The following is a 15,403-nucleotide window of genomic DNA, read 5'->3' on the forward strand; positions in this document are numbered from 1 at the left end:
GCAGCAGCTCCCAAAAGCTCATCTTCTGGTTCCATCCATCAACAACACAATGGTTCCGTGTCCGGCCATATGACCGTGGTAGCCGACCAAGCTGACCTTGGTAACCGACAGTGGGGCACACCTGCTGGAGCACGGATCCGAGTGCGCAAGAGCCATAACAGCAGTGAGCCCCCTGTGACCACAGCTGCGGCAGCACCTTTGTCATCGTCTGCAGCAGAGGCAGCAGGTAATGGGCCCACTTCTTCTGACCAGCCGTTACGCCAAAACACCCAAAGTTCTGCAAGCAGCAGTGGGAACTCCAGGCCAGAGGGAACGTCTCAAGGGGCCCATTTTGCCATGCCCAGCTCTTCATCGGCAGCAGTGGAGGAGCCACCCCAGCTGGGTATGCTGCTCAATGATCCTGCTGCATTAAAAGGCATCATTAGGTGCTGTGCAGTTGGAAAACCTACTATGCATCAGTGCAAATGAGTTTGGGTTTTCCAAGAATATTCACTGCACAATAAGGTAATTGCTTCGGTAAGGTCAGCTCACCCAAGGCTTGTAGTGATTTGCCCAGGAATGTACTAGAAAATAAGTGAGAAGTGACTACTGAGAGAGAAAGCATAGAGGAATTTGAATGTCTATAAGGATACGCAATTATCTTGCAACTAGGGACATGTTGCAAGATAATTTTTAGTCAAAAAGCACCCTCATCATAAATTTACAGTTATGGGTTCTTTTATCATTCAAGCTTATGTTAGCAAAATGCTATTCACATCACTGCATACGTATGCCAGCAGTTCAGTTTCACTTATTAGTGTTCACCAAGGGAATGACTTCAGTTTTCAATTTGTGCTTGTGCAGTGGGGAATAACCATAGGACTGCATGTCTACCACCTTTAGAAAGCTTATTTTACAACCATTCAAGTTCTCCGAAAAATTAACATATAGAAAGGTACAAGAAGCTTTTGCAGCTGGCAGTAGAGCGAGCTGTAAACAACACTGAAGTTTGGCTGGAAAGCCTTATCACTTCAATGTAATGATATTTAGTTGTGCTTATTGTGGTGTTAAATTCAGTGGGGGCTTGAAATGAATGAGGGAAAGGTTTCTTCCTCTCTGTTTTATTAATTTGTTTAAGTTATCATTGGGTGGCATTGAAAGATTTATTTGGTCATCCTTTTTATGCCTCATCTTTTGAATGGTGCAGGTACTACACATGAGTGCAATTCATTTGAAGAAATAGAGAAAGTCACCTGCAGTCATATGGAGCAACCTAGAACAACAAAACTAGAAAAAGAAAAGGAAAACATTATATTTGTCTGAGTGACTCTTTCAATGGCATTTCTTTTGTTCTGCTATTTTGCTGTTTCAAGCTTTTGTACAGTCTTTTACATAGTTAATTTTGCTTCACCCTAGCCTGGAAGCCTCCTTTTCGATGAACCTGTATAGGTTTTTTTTCCTTTTGTGTCATTTTGCAGCAGTGAGGTTGATGGGTAGTTTTTATTTCAATACAAGGAAATTGCACTAACATTGAAAATATGAACAGAACCTTTTCTTTGCATCTTTGCATTTGGGTCTCGAGTGCATTACAGCATGCTTAATGGTGGTTTGGCACATATATTTAACATTACGGACTTTACTATTTACCTAATCTGTTTTTTTTTTTCCCGTTTTGCTCCCATGACTTGTGTGCAGGAATGAGCACCGGTAGTCAAGCCTCGCCATGGTCCTCGACCTCTACCATGGTTATCCGCATGGACAATAGTGGCGGAGAAGCAGGAGCCCGGTGGGCTGCCGCGGAGTCATCTTCTGAGGGGGCTTCGGGCCAGCAGAGTCGCCTACGCAGGACTGGTGTCCCAGCCTCACCTTGTGGTCGTCCAAGCCGCACGACTCCAGCTACAGCTACAGGTGCAGCTGCAGGGGCGGGCCCTGCTGGCACTCCACCAGCTGCAGCTGCAGCGGCTTCTACTGATGAAGAGCAGTTGCCCCCTGGGTCAGTAAAGCTCTGTGTGAACACATTTATTCGAAAATGCACAGAAGTGCAAAAACCATCTGAAGAAAAACTATTATCCTTTGCTCTAACTGTGCATTGAGTATACAGTGGAATCTCGATGATACGATCACGGCTAATAAGAATTTCTGGATGATACGAATTTTTCTGTGGTTCCGGCCAAGCCCCATTACTTTGTAACGTGCTAGAGAACGGTTGTTACGAATAAATTTTCGACCCACGTCGGAAAATTACCGAAGACACTGGAAATTCTAAAGTGTGCCTGGCGAAAGCCAGACACTGCTGCTGTCTGCGCTCCGCTTCCCTGGCTTTGCTGTTCGGTGACATAGCCAGTTGCTGCAGCCGTCTGTGCTCCAATTTATTCGCTTTGGTGTTTGGCGATATCGCGTGTCGCTGCTGCCGCTTTCGTTCTGCTTCCCTGCCTTTGGTACCCGGTGATCTAATGAGTTGCTGTTGGCATTTCCATTCTGCCTCCCTTGTTTTCACATCTGGTGGCATGTTCATTCGTCGCATGCGCATTCGCTCCTTGTTCTTCAGGCGTTCGGTGTTGGGGGAATCCGGCGTCCGCTGCTGCTTCCCCAAACCGCTTGGCGCAGGATCACTGGGCCGCTTCAGAGTCATGCATCTCACTCACTCGACTGCAACGAGACATCTGTCGAAGGAGTGACGGTGCAGCTGCCACCGCTGACGCATGGCCAATGCGCGCGCGCTCTCATTCTACCGCTCTGTGACGTCACGGTTGCTATGCGCAGCGGCGCCCCCCGGCGCACCGGTTGCTAAGGAGGGGAGGAGGTTGCGTGGAGGAGAGGCCACAGTTGGCACGATTCCAGCCCACGGACGGATGTAACCGCGAGCATGAGCCGAAGCTTTCACCTTAATAAACGCCGCCCCACCGACTGCCACGAAAGAGAACAGCGCGCAGTCACGCGATTTCTCCCCTTCTCTTTCGGTGCGGAGATGCGGAGGCCGCGACTGGGCGTGAAGAGTTTGAAGCGGTGACACTTTTGTTGCTTTTGTGCTTTTCCACGTGCCATCGGACCGAGTAGCTGCTGTGCTTCGGACCACGTTCTTTGTGTTGGACGTGGACGACAGCGAAGGTCCACCACCGGCGGCTGCAACGCTGCACGCGCTCGAAGTTCTGAGGCGTGCCATGGCCACGGATGAAATCAGCGACGACACGTGCACGCATTTTTATGGATTTGAACAAAGTCTGCTTAGTAACCTGACAAAGAAAAAGAGGCAGAATGACATTACAGACTTTTTCTTCAAGAAATAAATGCTTTTTACGTACGTGTGCCTGAGTGAGTTCACCTCTGGCTCTTTAATTTAGCTAGTCTTATTTTTTTCCGATGATACGAATTTCGGCTAATACGAATATTTTTCGTGACCTCCTGAAATTCGTATCATCGAGATTCCACTGTATTCGACATCATAAAGCAGGTGAATGTGTCTGGTACTTATGCAGATACAATAAAATCTCGATACAGTGAAAGCATGTTAATTCACAGCGCGTTAATTCGAAATTTCGGATAATTCAAAGTAGCTGCCGCGGTCCGTACAACAAGGTATTGAAAGCAATATGTTACCCATCCCGCTAATTCACGCTGAAATCCGCATCGCCACCGATAATTTGAACTCCGTGCCATCGTGGATAGGGAGAGTGCTAGTGCGCGGAGCACGTTGCGAACTCTGGCGTCGCCGCGCGGGCTGCGCTGCTTTGCTCATTTCATGTGCGGTTGTTTAGAGCTGACTTGGGAGAGATGCGTTCGTGCCTGTTCCAGCCATGGCCAATGCTTTTGTTGCAGGTTGCTTCTCTCCCTCTGTCAAGACCTTAAAGAGAAAAACGCGGACGCGGTGCTGCAAGTTTTTTCTTTTTCTTCGCAAAAGCGTTACGAAAAATGTGATTCTCATAATCTCGTGATGGATAAGTGCTTGCAGCGGCGAAGACCTCGCAACTTCCTTCACAGCGTGGCCACAGCCGCGATGCGTGTCATCAGAGACCCGCTTTTCACTACCACGCACTCATTCCGATTTTTTTTTTTTTTTGCCAGTGAGCTGGTCGCAACAGATCGTCCATCCATTGCAATGTAGCCTGTGCTCTTCATTCTTGTCAGCTTTGCACTGAAACGAAAGTACTGTTTGCCGTGACCGCTGTGGCCAAAAGCACGGCCGCTATCGACGCGATCATGGATAGCGACCTTGCCGTTCTGAAGGCATGTGGCCTATGCGCACCCAGAGTCAAAACGAAACTGCTGGGTTCTTCGATTATACACTCCTGGACTGTCCAAAAACCGTCTGCAGCTTCTGCTCTGACTAGTCTTGACAAATGGGTGCGTGACACTCATGTGATTCAGCTCTCGGGGACTGTCCATTTGAAAGCACCGCAACCGGACGTCATTCTCCTGGCTGATGTCTGCTCGAAGCTACTTTTAGATAGCACCACTACTCAGTGAATTCCCTATCCTAGCCTCAGAGATGATGCAGCCATGTCGCCGACACAACCATGGCACTATGCATAGTGGAATCGCAATCTGAGCACATAAAATGGGCTCGCAAAGCACCATTTATGTCGCGCTCTCGCTCTTTGTGCCACTTAGCTGCTGTAATTAAGCTCTCTCATTGCCTGCGAAATTTAAACAGAATACCCACTTGAACATACCATATTTACTCGAATCTAACGCGCACTTTTTTGCCAATAAAACGGGTCCAAAAATTGTGTGCGCGTTAAAATCGAGTACGCCCCCAAATCTGTGTTACTATATCGCATTCGGCATTTCAAAAGGGCTGCCTCATATGCGCTTCGAGCCTAACTGCCATAGGTTCCTCCATGTGCTGTAGTATGTGTGCTTAGGTTATTCCACCATCCGTCTTCCCGTTTGTTGCGTTTGCTCTATCAGCATGCCGACTGCGAAGACACAGCGAGTGTTCACGATGCTGCAGTTGAAAGGAAAGTGACACGTGTGTGGAGACGGGCAGAAATCGGGTCGCATCATGGGCGTTCAGAGTACCCGAAACTTGCTTGTAGGACTGGTGCAAACAGGAGACGCATTCTACTCCAGTGGCTGCTGCATAGGCACGGCCATGTGGCCCCTATTTTGAAAGCAATCTGCGATGGAGACGGTCTACGCATCTAGGCACACAGCACTGTGTGTTCGTCACTGAGTTCACATGGAAGCGAGAGGCCACGTAAATGTCAATTCGTTCGCTCCTGCTACCACAATTCCTCACTCCAGCATTCTGATAAAAGGTTGCTGCGGTCATTGAGTGGGACATGTTCACGTTTGCTTGTGTGTGCATAACACCATGCTTGTTAATTTAGATAGTAATGGAATGTGTCAAAGTTTATACAGCCAATAAAACTACTATCCTCGCTTTTCGTATAGCTGTGTACTAATTTGCTATCGCAATCGATGCTTCGCCTTTCTGGCGAAACTGTGACTTTTTTTATTTATCGCAACTTTAGTGAATTGGGAGTAAATCTTTGTTATTCCAAATGAAAGTTGTATTTCTGTATGAAATAATGAGGTGCGTGATACAAGAAAGGACTTCTCTTCTTTTTTTTTTAGGTCACGGCAAATTGCGTGCGCGTTACAATCAAGGGCGGTTTTTTTTCCCCCTTTTTTTGTTAACAGAAAATTGGTGCGCATTAAAATCGAGGATGCGGTAAATTTGAGTTAATATGGTAAGCAAAATCGCAGTCGTACCATGTTGCTGTTCATGGAAGAAGTGGCCGCTATTATCTTCAAAGCTCACAAGGCCGTCTACGAAAGGCCCAACGCGCATCTAGGACAGAGCACATATGCACCTTCTACTAATCCTGCACGTCAAAAAGCAAGCGCTTGAACTTGGCAGCAAAAGGGATGAACATATGTGAACAGCAATCGGAGGAGCTCCGATTGTATACCATTCCAGCTACTGGCGAGAAACAGCCACATATGCAGTAGGATATGCTTCTTCACACACCAGTTTGACTCCACTTAAAGGCGAAATCCACCTTTTTTTACAGATATAGTAATGAACATGACAAAGTTCGTGAAACGCCTATAGTGAATCGGTCAAAGTCAAGTGCAAGCATGTTGACTGATCTCTGTGCTTGTATCTAAAAAGATAAAAGAAATACGAGGACTAAAAGTGCAGAATTACACAACTCGTGAAAAGCTTGCATGATGGCATACAAAGCACCAATGTAAGAGACGTGATAGCTGAGTGTGTAATACTTGCGGTTTGGAATGCGCAAAGTATGCAGGAGCACATGGTTTCTTTCATAAGCAGGCGGCAGATGCTGCGTGCATCTTTTTCTGACAGCTGTCGTCTGCTAACTGCTTGCGCTTGTCTCACAAAAAATCTGCTGACAGCTCCGACAGTCCGCAGGTAGTCCAGATTTTGCGGTCTGTAAAAGAACGAACACACTTCTGACAACTCTTGGAGTAGTGGGCGGAGCTTTAGTGCGGCACAGCAGCCCCAAGCAGTCCGGGACAGTCATGATTTTGGCTCTGATTGCCACAACAGCTGCAGATGAAACCGCAGTTGCTATCAACTTGATCATGGATGGCGACTACTTTGCTATGAAGGCACGTATCAGACGCGGTGTTATGCGCGGTGGTAAGCGTAAGAAAAGGCTTTAAAAGCACAAATAGGTACCGAGCGTTAAGGTGTTGCTGTTATTCATGTATGATTTCGGCTGATGACTATGGCGGTGCGGACTCCGCCGCTTTGTTTCATTTGGACACTGAATTTGGGCATTATTTTCTTTTTATTATTTTTAAAATTTTCTTTTGCGGCGCTCCGTGGGCACCAAGCCTCAAGAGTTGTCTGAATTAATCTGTGTGCGGCCAAGTACGTTTTATTTAATGACAGCTTGATTTGATTAAGTAATGCATATGTGAACCGGGACTAGAGGCCGAGTCCGAATCATTCGATTTTCTGAATTAACAAGGGTCGAATTATCGAGGTTTTGATGTAATATGCTTCACACATATGCTTGCATTAGACATCAGGAGACAAAACATGCAATAATGTTTAAATAATGATGTAACATGCAAAACAAGCAGGGCAGTGTCATGGAAACAAGTTTGTGACTGAAATTTGCACTGCCTAAATTTTGTTGAACTAATATTTATTTAATTGCACTACACGTAGACTTGTACGTAACACATCACTTGTAATCATATTTCTTACCAAATTTTTTCTGCTGACTTCATTTTCTGTTGGATTCATATGGCTGTAACTGACAAAAAATTGAGCCCCCAAGTTCCCTTTATTGTGCTTGCACGGTCTGATTATGGTATTTATCCAAGTCTAAAGCAAATTTTTCTCTCCCTCAAGAAAATTGAATGGAAAATAGCCTTTGCGGCATATAGATGCTTTACTGCATAACGCGGGTGTATTACACCCATGCTGACTTCATGAAAGCGGTTGTCATTGTGCAACACATAAGCCCTTGCCCATTTTTCTTGCTAAAAGATCAGGGGCTCTTTAGATTTCAACTTTAAGGCCATTACTATCATTTCTACATTATAGGTATCTACAGTTTTTCACTTTGGACACATACACAGCGGGTGTGCATCTGATTTGGGGGCATGCTAGAATTGAGCAACCACTGCCAAATGAATCAATGGCATGTTTTGGTGTTTTCTCTGCATCTTGTTTGGCTCAACCGGCCAGATAATTTGATCAATTTTGTCGGTCCCGTCAGGGTTGAATTAAATGGAAGTCGACTGTGCTTCCTCCTTGGCACTACAACAATCAGGCTACAGAGAAGCCTCCTTTGAGTAGATGTAGATTTGCTAGTTTTAACAAATGCTACATGTTCAAAACTTTAAAAGCAAATAGAGTAAACCTTCACTTATTGAAAGTTGTAAAACTTAAGAAAATTTTTATAAGCTCAATATATATATATATATATATATATAATACACACACATTGCTGAGGGTCATTTGTTTTTTGAGCATGCTTCTTGAAGTAAATATAAATTACCAGTGGTAAATTCTTGATTATTTGGTACCAGCACAAATTTTTCACTGGTGACATTAATAAATATTGCAAATCAGTTCTAGGTAATCCCACATATATAATGCCCTCTGCTTTGAGTTGCCTAATAATTCGCCCCCTCTCTGCGGTCTGCTAGCCTCCTTGTTAGCCAAGATGGTAGAGCGACTGCCACAGAAAGGGTTTGGTCCCAGGTTTGAATCCCCAACTAGGAGGAATTTTTCCTCAAGTGCAAAGCTTTCTTTTTGAGAAATCCATATGGGTTTTCTAGCAGCTAACTAGCTTGCCTAACAGCATTCTGAACAGTGTAGAGGATGTAAAACAAATAAAAACACTCGCTATACACACAGGGTGCATGCATAGTCCTTTCGTTCAACGTTTGTTCAATATACAGGCCATCTATGTTTGATTTTCCGGACACCCCAGGGGCCGCGAAAATGTTCGAAAAGTCTGGCAGTCTGAAAAAATGAATGCATGCCTTTTGTTGCCCCCCATGGGCTCAAATCATCACAGGCACGTGTGAAAACGCTCTGAAAGCCTGCCAGTACACTTATTGGTCGTATTAGTGCTTGTAATGTTACCAAAGACGGTGGGTGCACGCATGTATAATTAAGGACTTGGGCTACTTACAGTGTTCTGTGACAGTGGCCCCTTTCCATTCTTGGTATCCTTCATCGCAACACATTGCATATGTATCACCATGGAACACCGTATATGTTGCAAATTGATATCACGATACTGATGTTATGAAGAAGCACATGCTGCCTGAGAAGTGACTGTATGTCTGCAAGAACATTCAGCAGTGCACATGTGTGCTGAAAAACTGCCGCCACAGCGCTGTGGTCTACGTGGGTTGGGTACAAGGTATTTCCCTTTAGTGGCTGTGAAACAAGTTCTTTTCAAGTTCTAAAAAAAATAAGAAGGAACAATTTCTTCCTACTTTTTCTTGTTCTTTCTTTTTTAGCTGCCGTATGGTCCTAGTGAAGTCTTGACTAGCACTTTATACGGAAAGTAAATTTGAGTAAGAATGCTATAGAAGCTCATTAACTTCTCACATTTCACATTCTTTCAGTGTTAATGCATGCAGTTAATCTGTGCAGCTATTCTTAGAGAAACATATTTTGAATAGGGTACTTTGTATTTTGCTTTAGTGCCTTAAAGTCATTCTGTTCTGTCTTCTTAGGTGGGAGGTGAGGTACGACCAGTTTAACCGCAAGTACTATGTGGACCACAACACACGGAGCACAACGTGGGAACGACCGCAGCCTTTGCCTCCTGGGTTAGTTCAACTGTACATTTGCAGAGCTTCATCTGTACTAAGTGACTATACTGCTGTGCTTGGTAAGGTGAGGTGGTCAGTCCAGGTGTGGGTCACCGTGCTGTTCGCAGTTGTAGTAGAGGGGAGTGGGCCTTTAATTCAGGAATGTTTTTGAGGTGAAGGTATCACTGCCGCCATCTTGCGTGTAGTTCAGATTCTCCCACTAGGTGACGCCAGTCATTCGTGTTTCGAAAAAGGGAAAAAAAATCTCCTTATCGCCGTCACAGCATGCTCAGGGGATCTGCTGTAGAGAAAAATGCCCCCTGCCTCCCTTCTTTTCAGCATGAGTTGTGCCAGGCACCATTATCATTTTGTTGCTGTGCGGTGTGGCCGATGGCTGATGCTTTCAACAGTGGCTAGGTCGAAGCTTTCTTTATGTGAAATGGTCGGTGCTGCTGATTGATGGTCGCTATAGGCGTGGCAAGTGGTTCGTCACTGCTGCTTTTTGACGTGGCCCTCATGTGAGTGTGGGCCGCTGCTCCGAAAACCATCGCAGTAGATGGCCTGCTAACTGCAGTGCTCACTGTCCCGGTGGAACACAACACTAGCTCTAATAATACGGAGAGATTGAAACTGAAATGGACGGAACCTTGAGTGACGTTATTCGCCTACTAGTTTTGTTGCTTTTTCTTCCTTGACTACTTTTTTTTTTTCAGCATTCTCCAAAGTACAGGCCCGCTAAATGAAAGTTTTAGGCTTGAAATTACAAGCATAGTTTTGTGCCTCTATAAAAAGATTGATAAATAAAGGTAAAAGAAGGCAAGGAAATTTCTACTTGGAGGACCCTTCGCCTTTAGGAATGGAACAAGATAGCATTCAAAGATCTCCTGACTGCTTCTCATGCTTCCTGGCAACCGGAGCATATGTAATCGTAATGTTTACCTGGAAACGCCGTGAACGCTATGCACGAAGGCGAGCTATGTGGTGGAACCACGGCCTCTTGCGTGGGCCACGATTTGGTGGAGGCGAGCGCTAGCTGGAGTTATTGCAAGAAGCCGGGCGCATCGCTCCGTGGCCCCTAGGACACCCATCGTGCCGGCGTGTGCAAAATAGCAGATGCCAGTGCCGGTCTGTGAACGCTGCAGCCAGTCTGTGAACACTGCGGCCCATTTGTATGTGTGAAGGGGTTTCTTTGGGTTTTCGCGTGACAGAATTATGTTTTCTTGTATAGTCAAATTACAATTCGAGAGCTATCATGTCTGTATAGGTTGTGTGCAAGTCGTAGATTACGATTTTTTTGCGTATTTTAGCTTGAGAAATTCAATTAGCTGTCAATTCCTTGCATCATATAGAAGGCCTGGGTATACGTGGTTCGAAAATATTTTTGGCGATGCGGCGTCTGACGCCGGACGCCTGATTTTCTGCCTCACGGGCTCCTTAAAACGCTATCACGTTAAAATCTGAGTATCTCCAAGCAACAGCAAACAACATTACTTTTGTTCTGTCCTGCAACGTGGGACACCCTGTGTATATATATAAGTGAACCATAGTATCATAGCTTCCGGCACAAAAATAGTTCAACGAATAGATGCACGTAGGAAAAAATAACAGGAATTTACTGACGTTAGCACACAAGCACACGGAGTTCAGTTTATGCATTTTGCTCTGTTGAAAGAGAAAGAAGCGAGAAAGAGCAAACAAAAAAGTGAAAGCAAACTTTACAAACTTACGCGTGGAGAACACGCTCATCAAGAATTTAGGGCAGTTGCCAGCAGCTGAGGTTCCAACGGATACCCATTCTGAGGTTAGGCCGGCAAAGAGAAAGGCAACTACTGAGCAAATCGGGAACGAGCACCTCGATTTTCGGGTGCACATCCTGGATTGCTTGGCAGAGAATAAAGAGACTCTTAGGCAAATGGAGGAGGCGACGACTTCTCTTAACACAAGGACTTCCAAGCTTGAGGCAGAGGTAGGCAAACTGAGAGCGAAGAAGGGCGTCAAGTAGCTGGTTAAGAGTACAGCTGCTTCCTCGGGGAGCCCTATGGTAGTACATAGGCTGAATTGGCCGATATCTTTAATGATGGCTGCCAGTAACGGTGTATTGAACTTTACGTTCTGGCAATGGAACTGTTGGGGTTTTTCTCAAAAAAGGGCAGCCCTTCAGCAGTTTTTCAGATCGAGAGATTCGAGACCGCAGATTATCTTATTACAAGAGGTATTGGTGGATAGTGTTTCTCTGTCGGGCTACAAATCATTAGTAAACAAAGGGCCAGAGGGATGGGGGTCTCCACTCTGGTCTCTAACAAACACACTTTTATCGAACACGACATAAACATGGGAAGGTGCAAAATTGAGTACCATTTAGGCGAGGTTATCCTTAGCGGTGAGCTCGGGAATAGCGTATTCATACTTAACGTGTACAGTTCCCCTAGAGGAGGCCAGCATCGCTTCACTTCATTTTTGGCTAAGGTGGTTTCTATAGCAGGCAGGGCCAAGGCCCCCATTGTTGTGGCCGGGGATTTTAATGCCCAGCATCAGGCGTGGGGTTACCCCCACACCACGCGCAGGGGCGAGAACATCTGGCAGGCGGTGGCAGATCTTGGGAGTCACGTTAATTACCGATTCCAAGTTCCCCACCAGGATTGGCAACTCCGTGTCGCAGGATCCGACTCCAGACCTCACATTCATGGGTTCGGCAGGGGAATTTTCCTGGGCTAATTTCCTGGAATTTTCCTGGGTCGAATTGGGAAGCGATTCAGATTCATAGAGTGGAATCATTTCCATAAGATCAGGCAGGAAAGAGGGGGTGATTCTACGGTGATCTTCCACGAATGGTTGGACAGAGTCAAATGGGGCATAGAAGAAGAGACCAAGTCGATACACACGGAGCTAGAGGTAGATAAAATGGATAGCAGATTAGCACACTTAATAGAAGCCACAGAATCTCTGCTTGCTAGGTGGAAAACACAAAAGCTCAATGGGAGGCTTAGAAAGAGGCTAGCCAAGCTAAACAAGCAAATTATGGCACATTGCCAAGTGCTTGAGAGACAGCAATGGCATGAGGTTTGCAACAGTGGGGATGGGCAGATGCGAATAGGTGGGAAATGGAACCTACTTGGGCACCTGCTCCACGAGGATAAGACCATAACCAATCGGAATCGGGTGGTGCATGAAATTCTCCATGTGGAAAAACAGCAGTAAGGGGATGAAAAAATCGCCATGCACTTGGCACAGAGGTACCTTCCCCTGGCAAATGAGGCTGGGACTCCGGGGTCGGAGTGCCCACAATATGAAGGCAAACCTGCCGAGGGCGAAGACACTCTTTCAGGAGGCGGACGTTCGCGAAACACTACAGAAACTCAATTGCAGGTCAGCCCCATGACTGGATAGCGCAACTGACAAAATGCTGTGCAATTTAGATGATAGGTCGATTAAGGTCATAACAGTAGAGATCAACCGCGTTTGGAAATCGGGTGTATTTCCATATGCGTGGAAGGTCACGTTCTCATTCCCAAGCCTGGGTGCAGCCCCAGTGCTGAGAATCTCAGGCGTATCTCCCTCACGTCTGGTTTGTGCAAGGTGGCGGAGCATCTGATAAATGATCGGATCTCTAAGCACATTGAGAACGAGGGTCTCTTTCGTTAATGGCTGCACAGTACTCTTCATCATCAAATGTCAAGCGTACAATCAACGTGTGCGTAAAGGTTGTCTTATGTGTCATTCTATCTGCTTAGTGGCACATGCAGATGCACAGCAAAGAAAACGGTACACATAATTGAAAAGAGTAGAGTTACAGGCAGCTTATGGTTCTGAAAGTATTGAAAGCAGTCCATTTTAACTTTTGTTTAGGAAAAGAAACCTTGGCTTGATGAGCAAATTGTACAGTCGATAGCAAATATATCAAACTCGGATATATTGAACTATTGTTTGTCAAGCAGTTGTAAAATCCCCTTTAAAATTCAACGCAAAAGTATAGCGATGTAGTACGCGTGCATTGAACTCCCATTCACTGCCACATATGTATCAAATGCTGTGCTGTGCCCCTGTAAGTGTGCTTGTCCCAACAGTAACGCGATCACTACTCACTTTGTCAGAAATCTTTAACCCCTTAAGTGTTTTATCTTTTTTTTATATATATCCTAACCAAAAGTGCGTATTCTATTTATTGCTTATTTTGAATCATATTGTACTAAAAAGCTATGTTGTTGAAAGCTATGTTTTCTATGTTGAAAAAATACTTGCACCGCATGCTAAGTCAAAGCAACACAATACAGTTTATTTCTGAACATTACATAGGAAACCAGCTGTCTGCTGCTAATGAAAAATACAAACCACGTAAAGAAAACAGTCACAAACGCCTCATCACTATTCACTTGTGTAGACAATCAAGCTTTGGCTATTTTGCTCATGAAGCTTCGGGACTGCGGTAAATTTCAAAACAAGGAATGACACAAAGCAGCTTGTTGCAGCTCCTGCACCAAAACCGAGTTACTTTTCTCAACTTTTTCCCCTTTTCTCCTTGCTTCCGACAGCAAATGAAGCATTTTCTGGTTGGCGCTGCTTTAGCTTGGCTTGGCGGGATGCAAGTCGGAAAGGGCCACTCCTTGAGCTGCACAGAGTCAAGGACATCAGATGGCCGGCCACGTTTTACGTTCTCAAAGGTTCAAGGTACCGGTTCAGGATCAACTCAGTTAGGACGAGGCGGTAGTCAAGGAGGCTCATCTTCCCTCTGTCTTTTTGGTACAAGACAAAAGAGATAAAAGCAGCTTTATCAATCAGGTGGCGAAAAATCTTGTAGTATATCTTCTGCCGTTTTCTGAGGACAACATAGTCGGCCAGCATCTGATCTGACTTGTCCATACCACCCTTTCGAATCTTTGAAAGCCTCCATTCTTGCAGTGTGCACTGTGCTCATGACAGAGACTGCTATTTTTTCTCGCCATTGGTCTTGGCCAGCATCTGATCTGACTTGTCCATACCGCCCTTTCGAATCTTTGAAAGCCTCCATTCTTGCAGTGTGCACTGTGCTCATGACAGAGACTACTATTTTGTCTCGCCATTGGAGAGCAACACATTTGCCACGCTGGTAAGCTTGCACTTCTCCTTTCTTCAGCTTCTTCGTCTGGAAATGTGGAAGCATGTCCATTCTGTTTGGTCTCATGGTGCTGTACATATCTGTGCGGTGCTGGATAAGGAGGTCGACGAGCTCTGATGAAGTATAGAAGTCGTCTGTCGCCAGGCTGTACCCCTTGCCTAGCAAGGGCTCGAGGAGCTTCGTAACAACTTTGGCACCCATTGGTGAACAGGGTGCAAGATTTGTTGGTGTGCCAAGATTTATGCCTTTTCCAGTATAGATCAATACATTCCACACATATCCCAATGGTGACGCTTAAAGCATGAAAAATTTCAGACCAAAGCTTGCTTTTCTTCTTTTTTTTTTTTCGGGATGTATTACACTCATTCTAGCCTGCCTTTGTAGAGCATGAGACTTTTATCTATCAATATGTCTCTCTCTTTGGTATGTATGCCAGGCGGTAGTTTTTCAACAATCAATCCAAAAATGGCCATATCTTGCACACTTTCGGCTATGGATGGCCACTAAGATTGATGATGCTGGCATTATCCACAAAGTGCAGCATTCACATTATTAGCAGGAACCAGTTACAGGGCATCACTTCATTGAAAATAGATGTGAACAACAACTTGTTCATGGACCAGTACGACTGCTGTCTGGGCTTCGGAACTATTCCCTGCAATAGCAGGAGTGCAAGGAACACCCACACGTCTTCTTTTGTCACTGGTACGAGAGCATTTTAGCTTTTCAGCCGTGTTGTGATTGGCTTCATCGACCACTAGTGTAATCAGTTCATCGTAACTGCTGTATGTACTCCAGATGGTCATCTGGTGATATCAAATTGAAAGTCTTGCCTGGAACGGCCAAAAATGGAAACCGAGAAGGCTTTGCACCAGGATTGTTGACATCAAGCTAAACCCACTGACAAGCACTCACAATGTTCACTTCAGAGATGTTCTCATCATCCCCCGAAGAACTGCTCAATTCAGCATCGATATCTGAATAATCTTCATTGAAAGGATATGACGAAAGTGAAAGTGTTCTTTTTTGGGTTGACGGTACAGCTATGCATGTGTCACCGCTACTGGCCGC

At 45.3% G+C, this 15,403-nt stretch overlaps 1 protein-coding gene across 4 annotated transcripts in view; it reads left to right on the forward strand.

Annotated features, from left to right (window-relative positions):
* Su(dx) (Suppressor of deltex) overlaps window positions 1–15,403 on the forward strand; it is a 58,436-nt gene that overhangs the window by 27,268 nt on the left and 15,765 nt on the right. For 3 of the 4 annotated variants that reach the window (XM_070530799.1, XM_070530801.1, XM_070530800.1), the window contains exons 7-9: window positions 5–382; window positions 1,675–1,972; window positions 9,163–9,258. In XM_070530799.1, the coding sequence (XP_070386900.1) occupies window positions 5–382; window positions 1,675–1,972; window positions 9,163–9,258 (772 nt within the window). The remainder of the gene's footprint in view (window positions 1–4; window positions 383–1,674; window positions 1,973–9,162; window positions 9,259–15,403) is intronic. The other variant, XM_070530802.1, reaches the window with a different exon arrangement.

This window comes from Dermacentor albipictus, chromosome 1, assembly GCF_038994185.2.
Source record: "Dermacentor albipictus isolate Rhodes 1998 colony chromosome 1, USDA_Dalb.pri_finalv2, whole genome shotgun sequence".
NCBI classification, from domain to species: Eukaryota; Metazoa; Arthropoda; class Arachnida; order Ixodida; family Ixodidae; genus Dermacentor; species Dermacentor albipictus.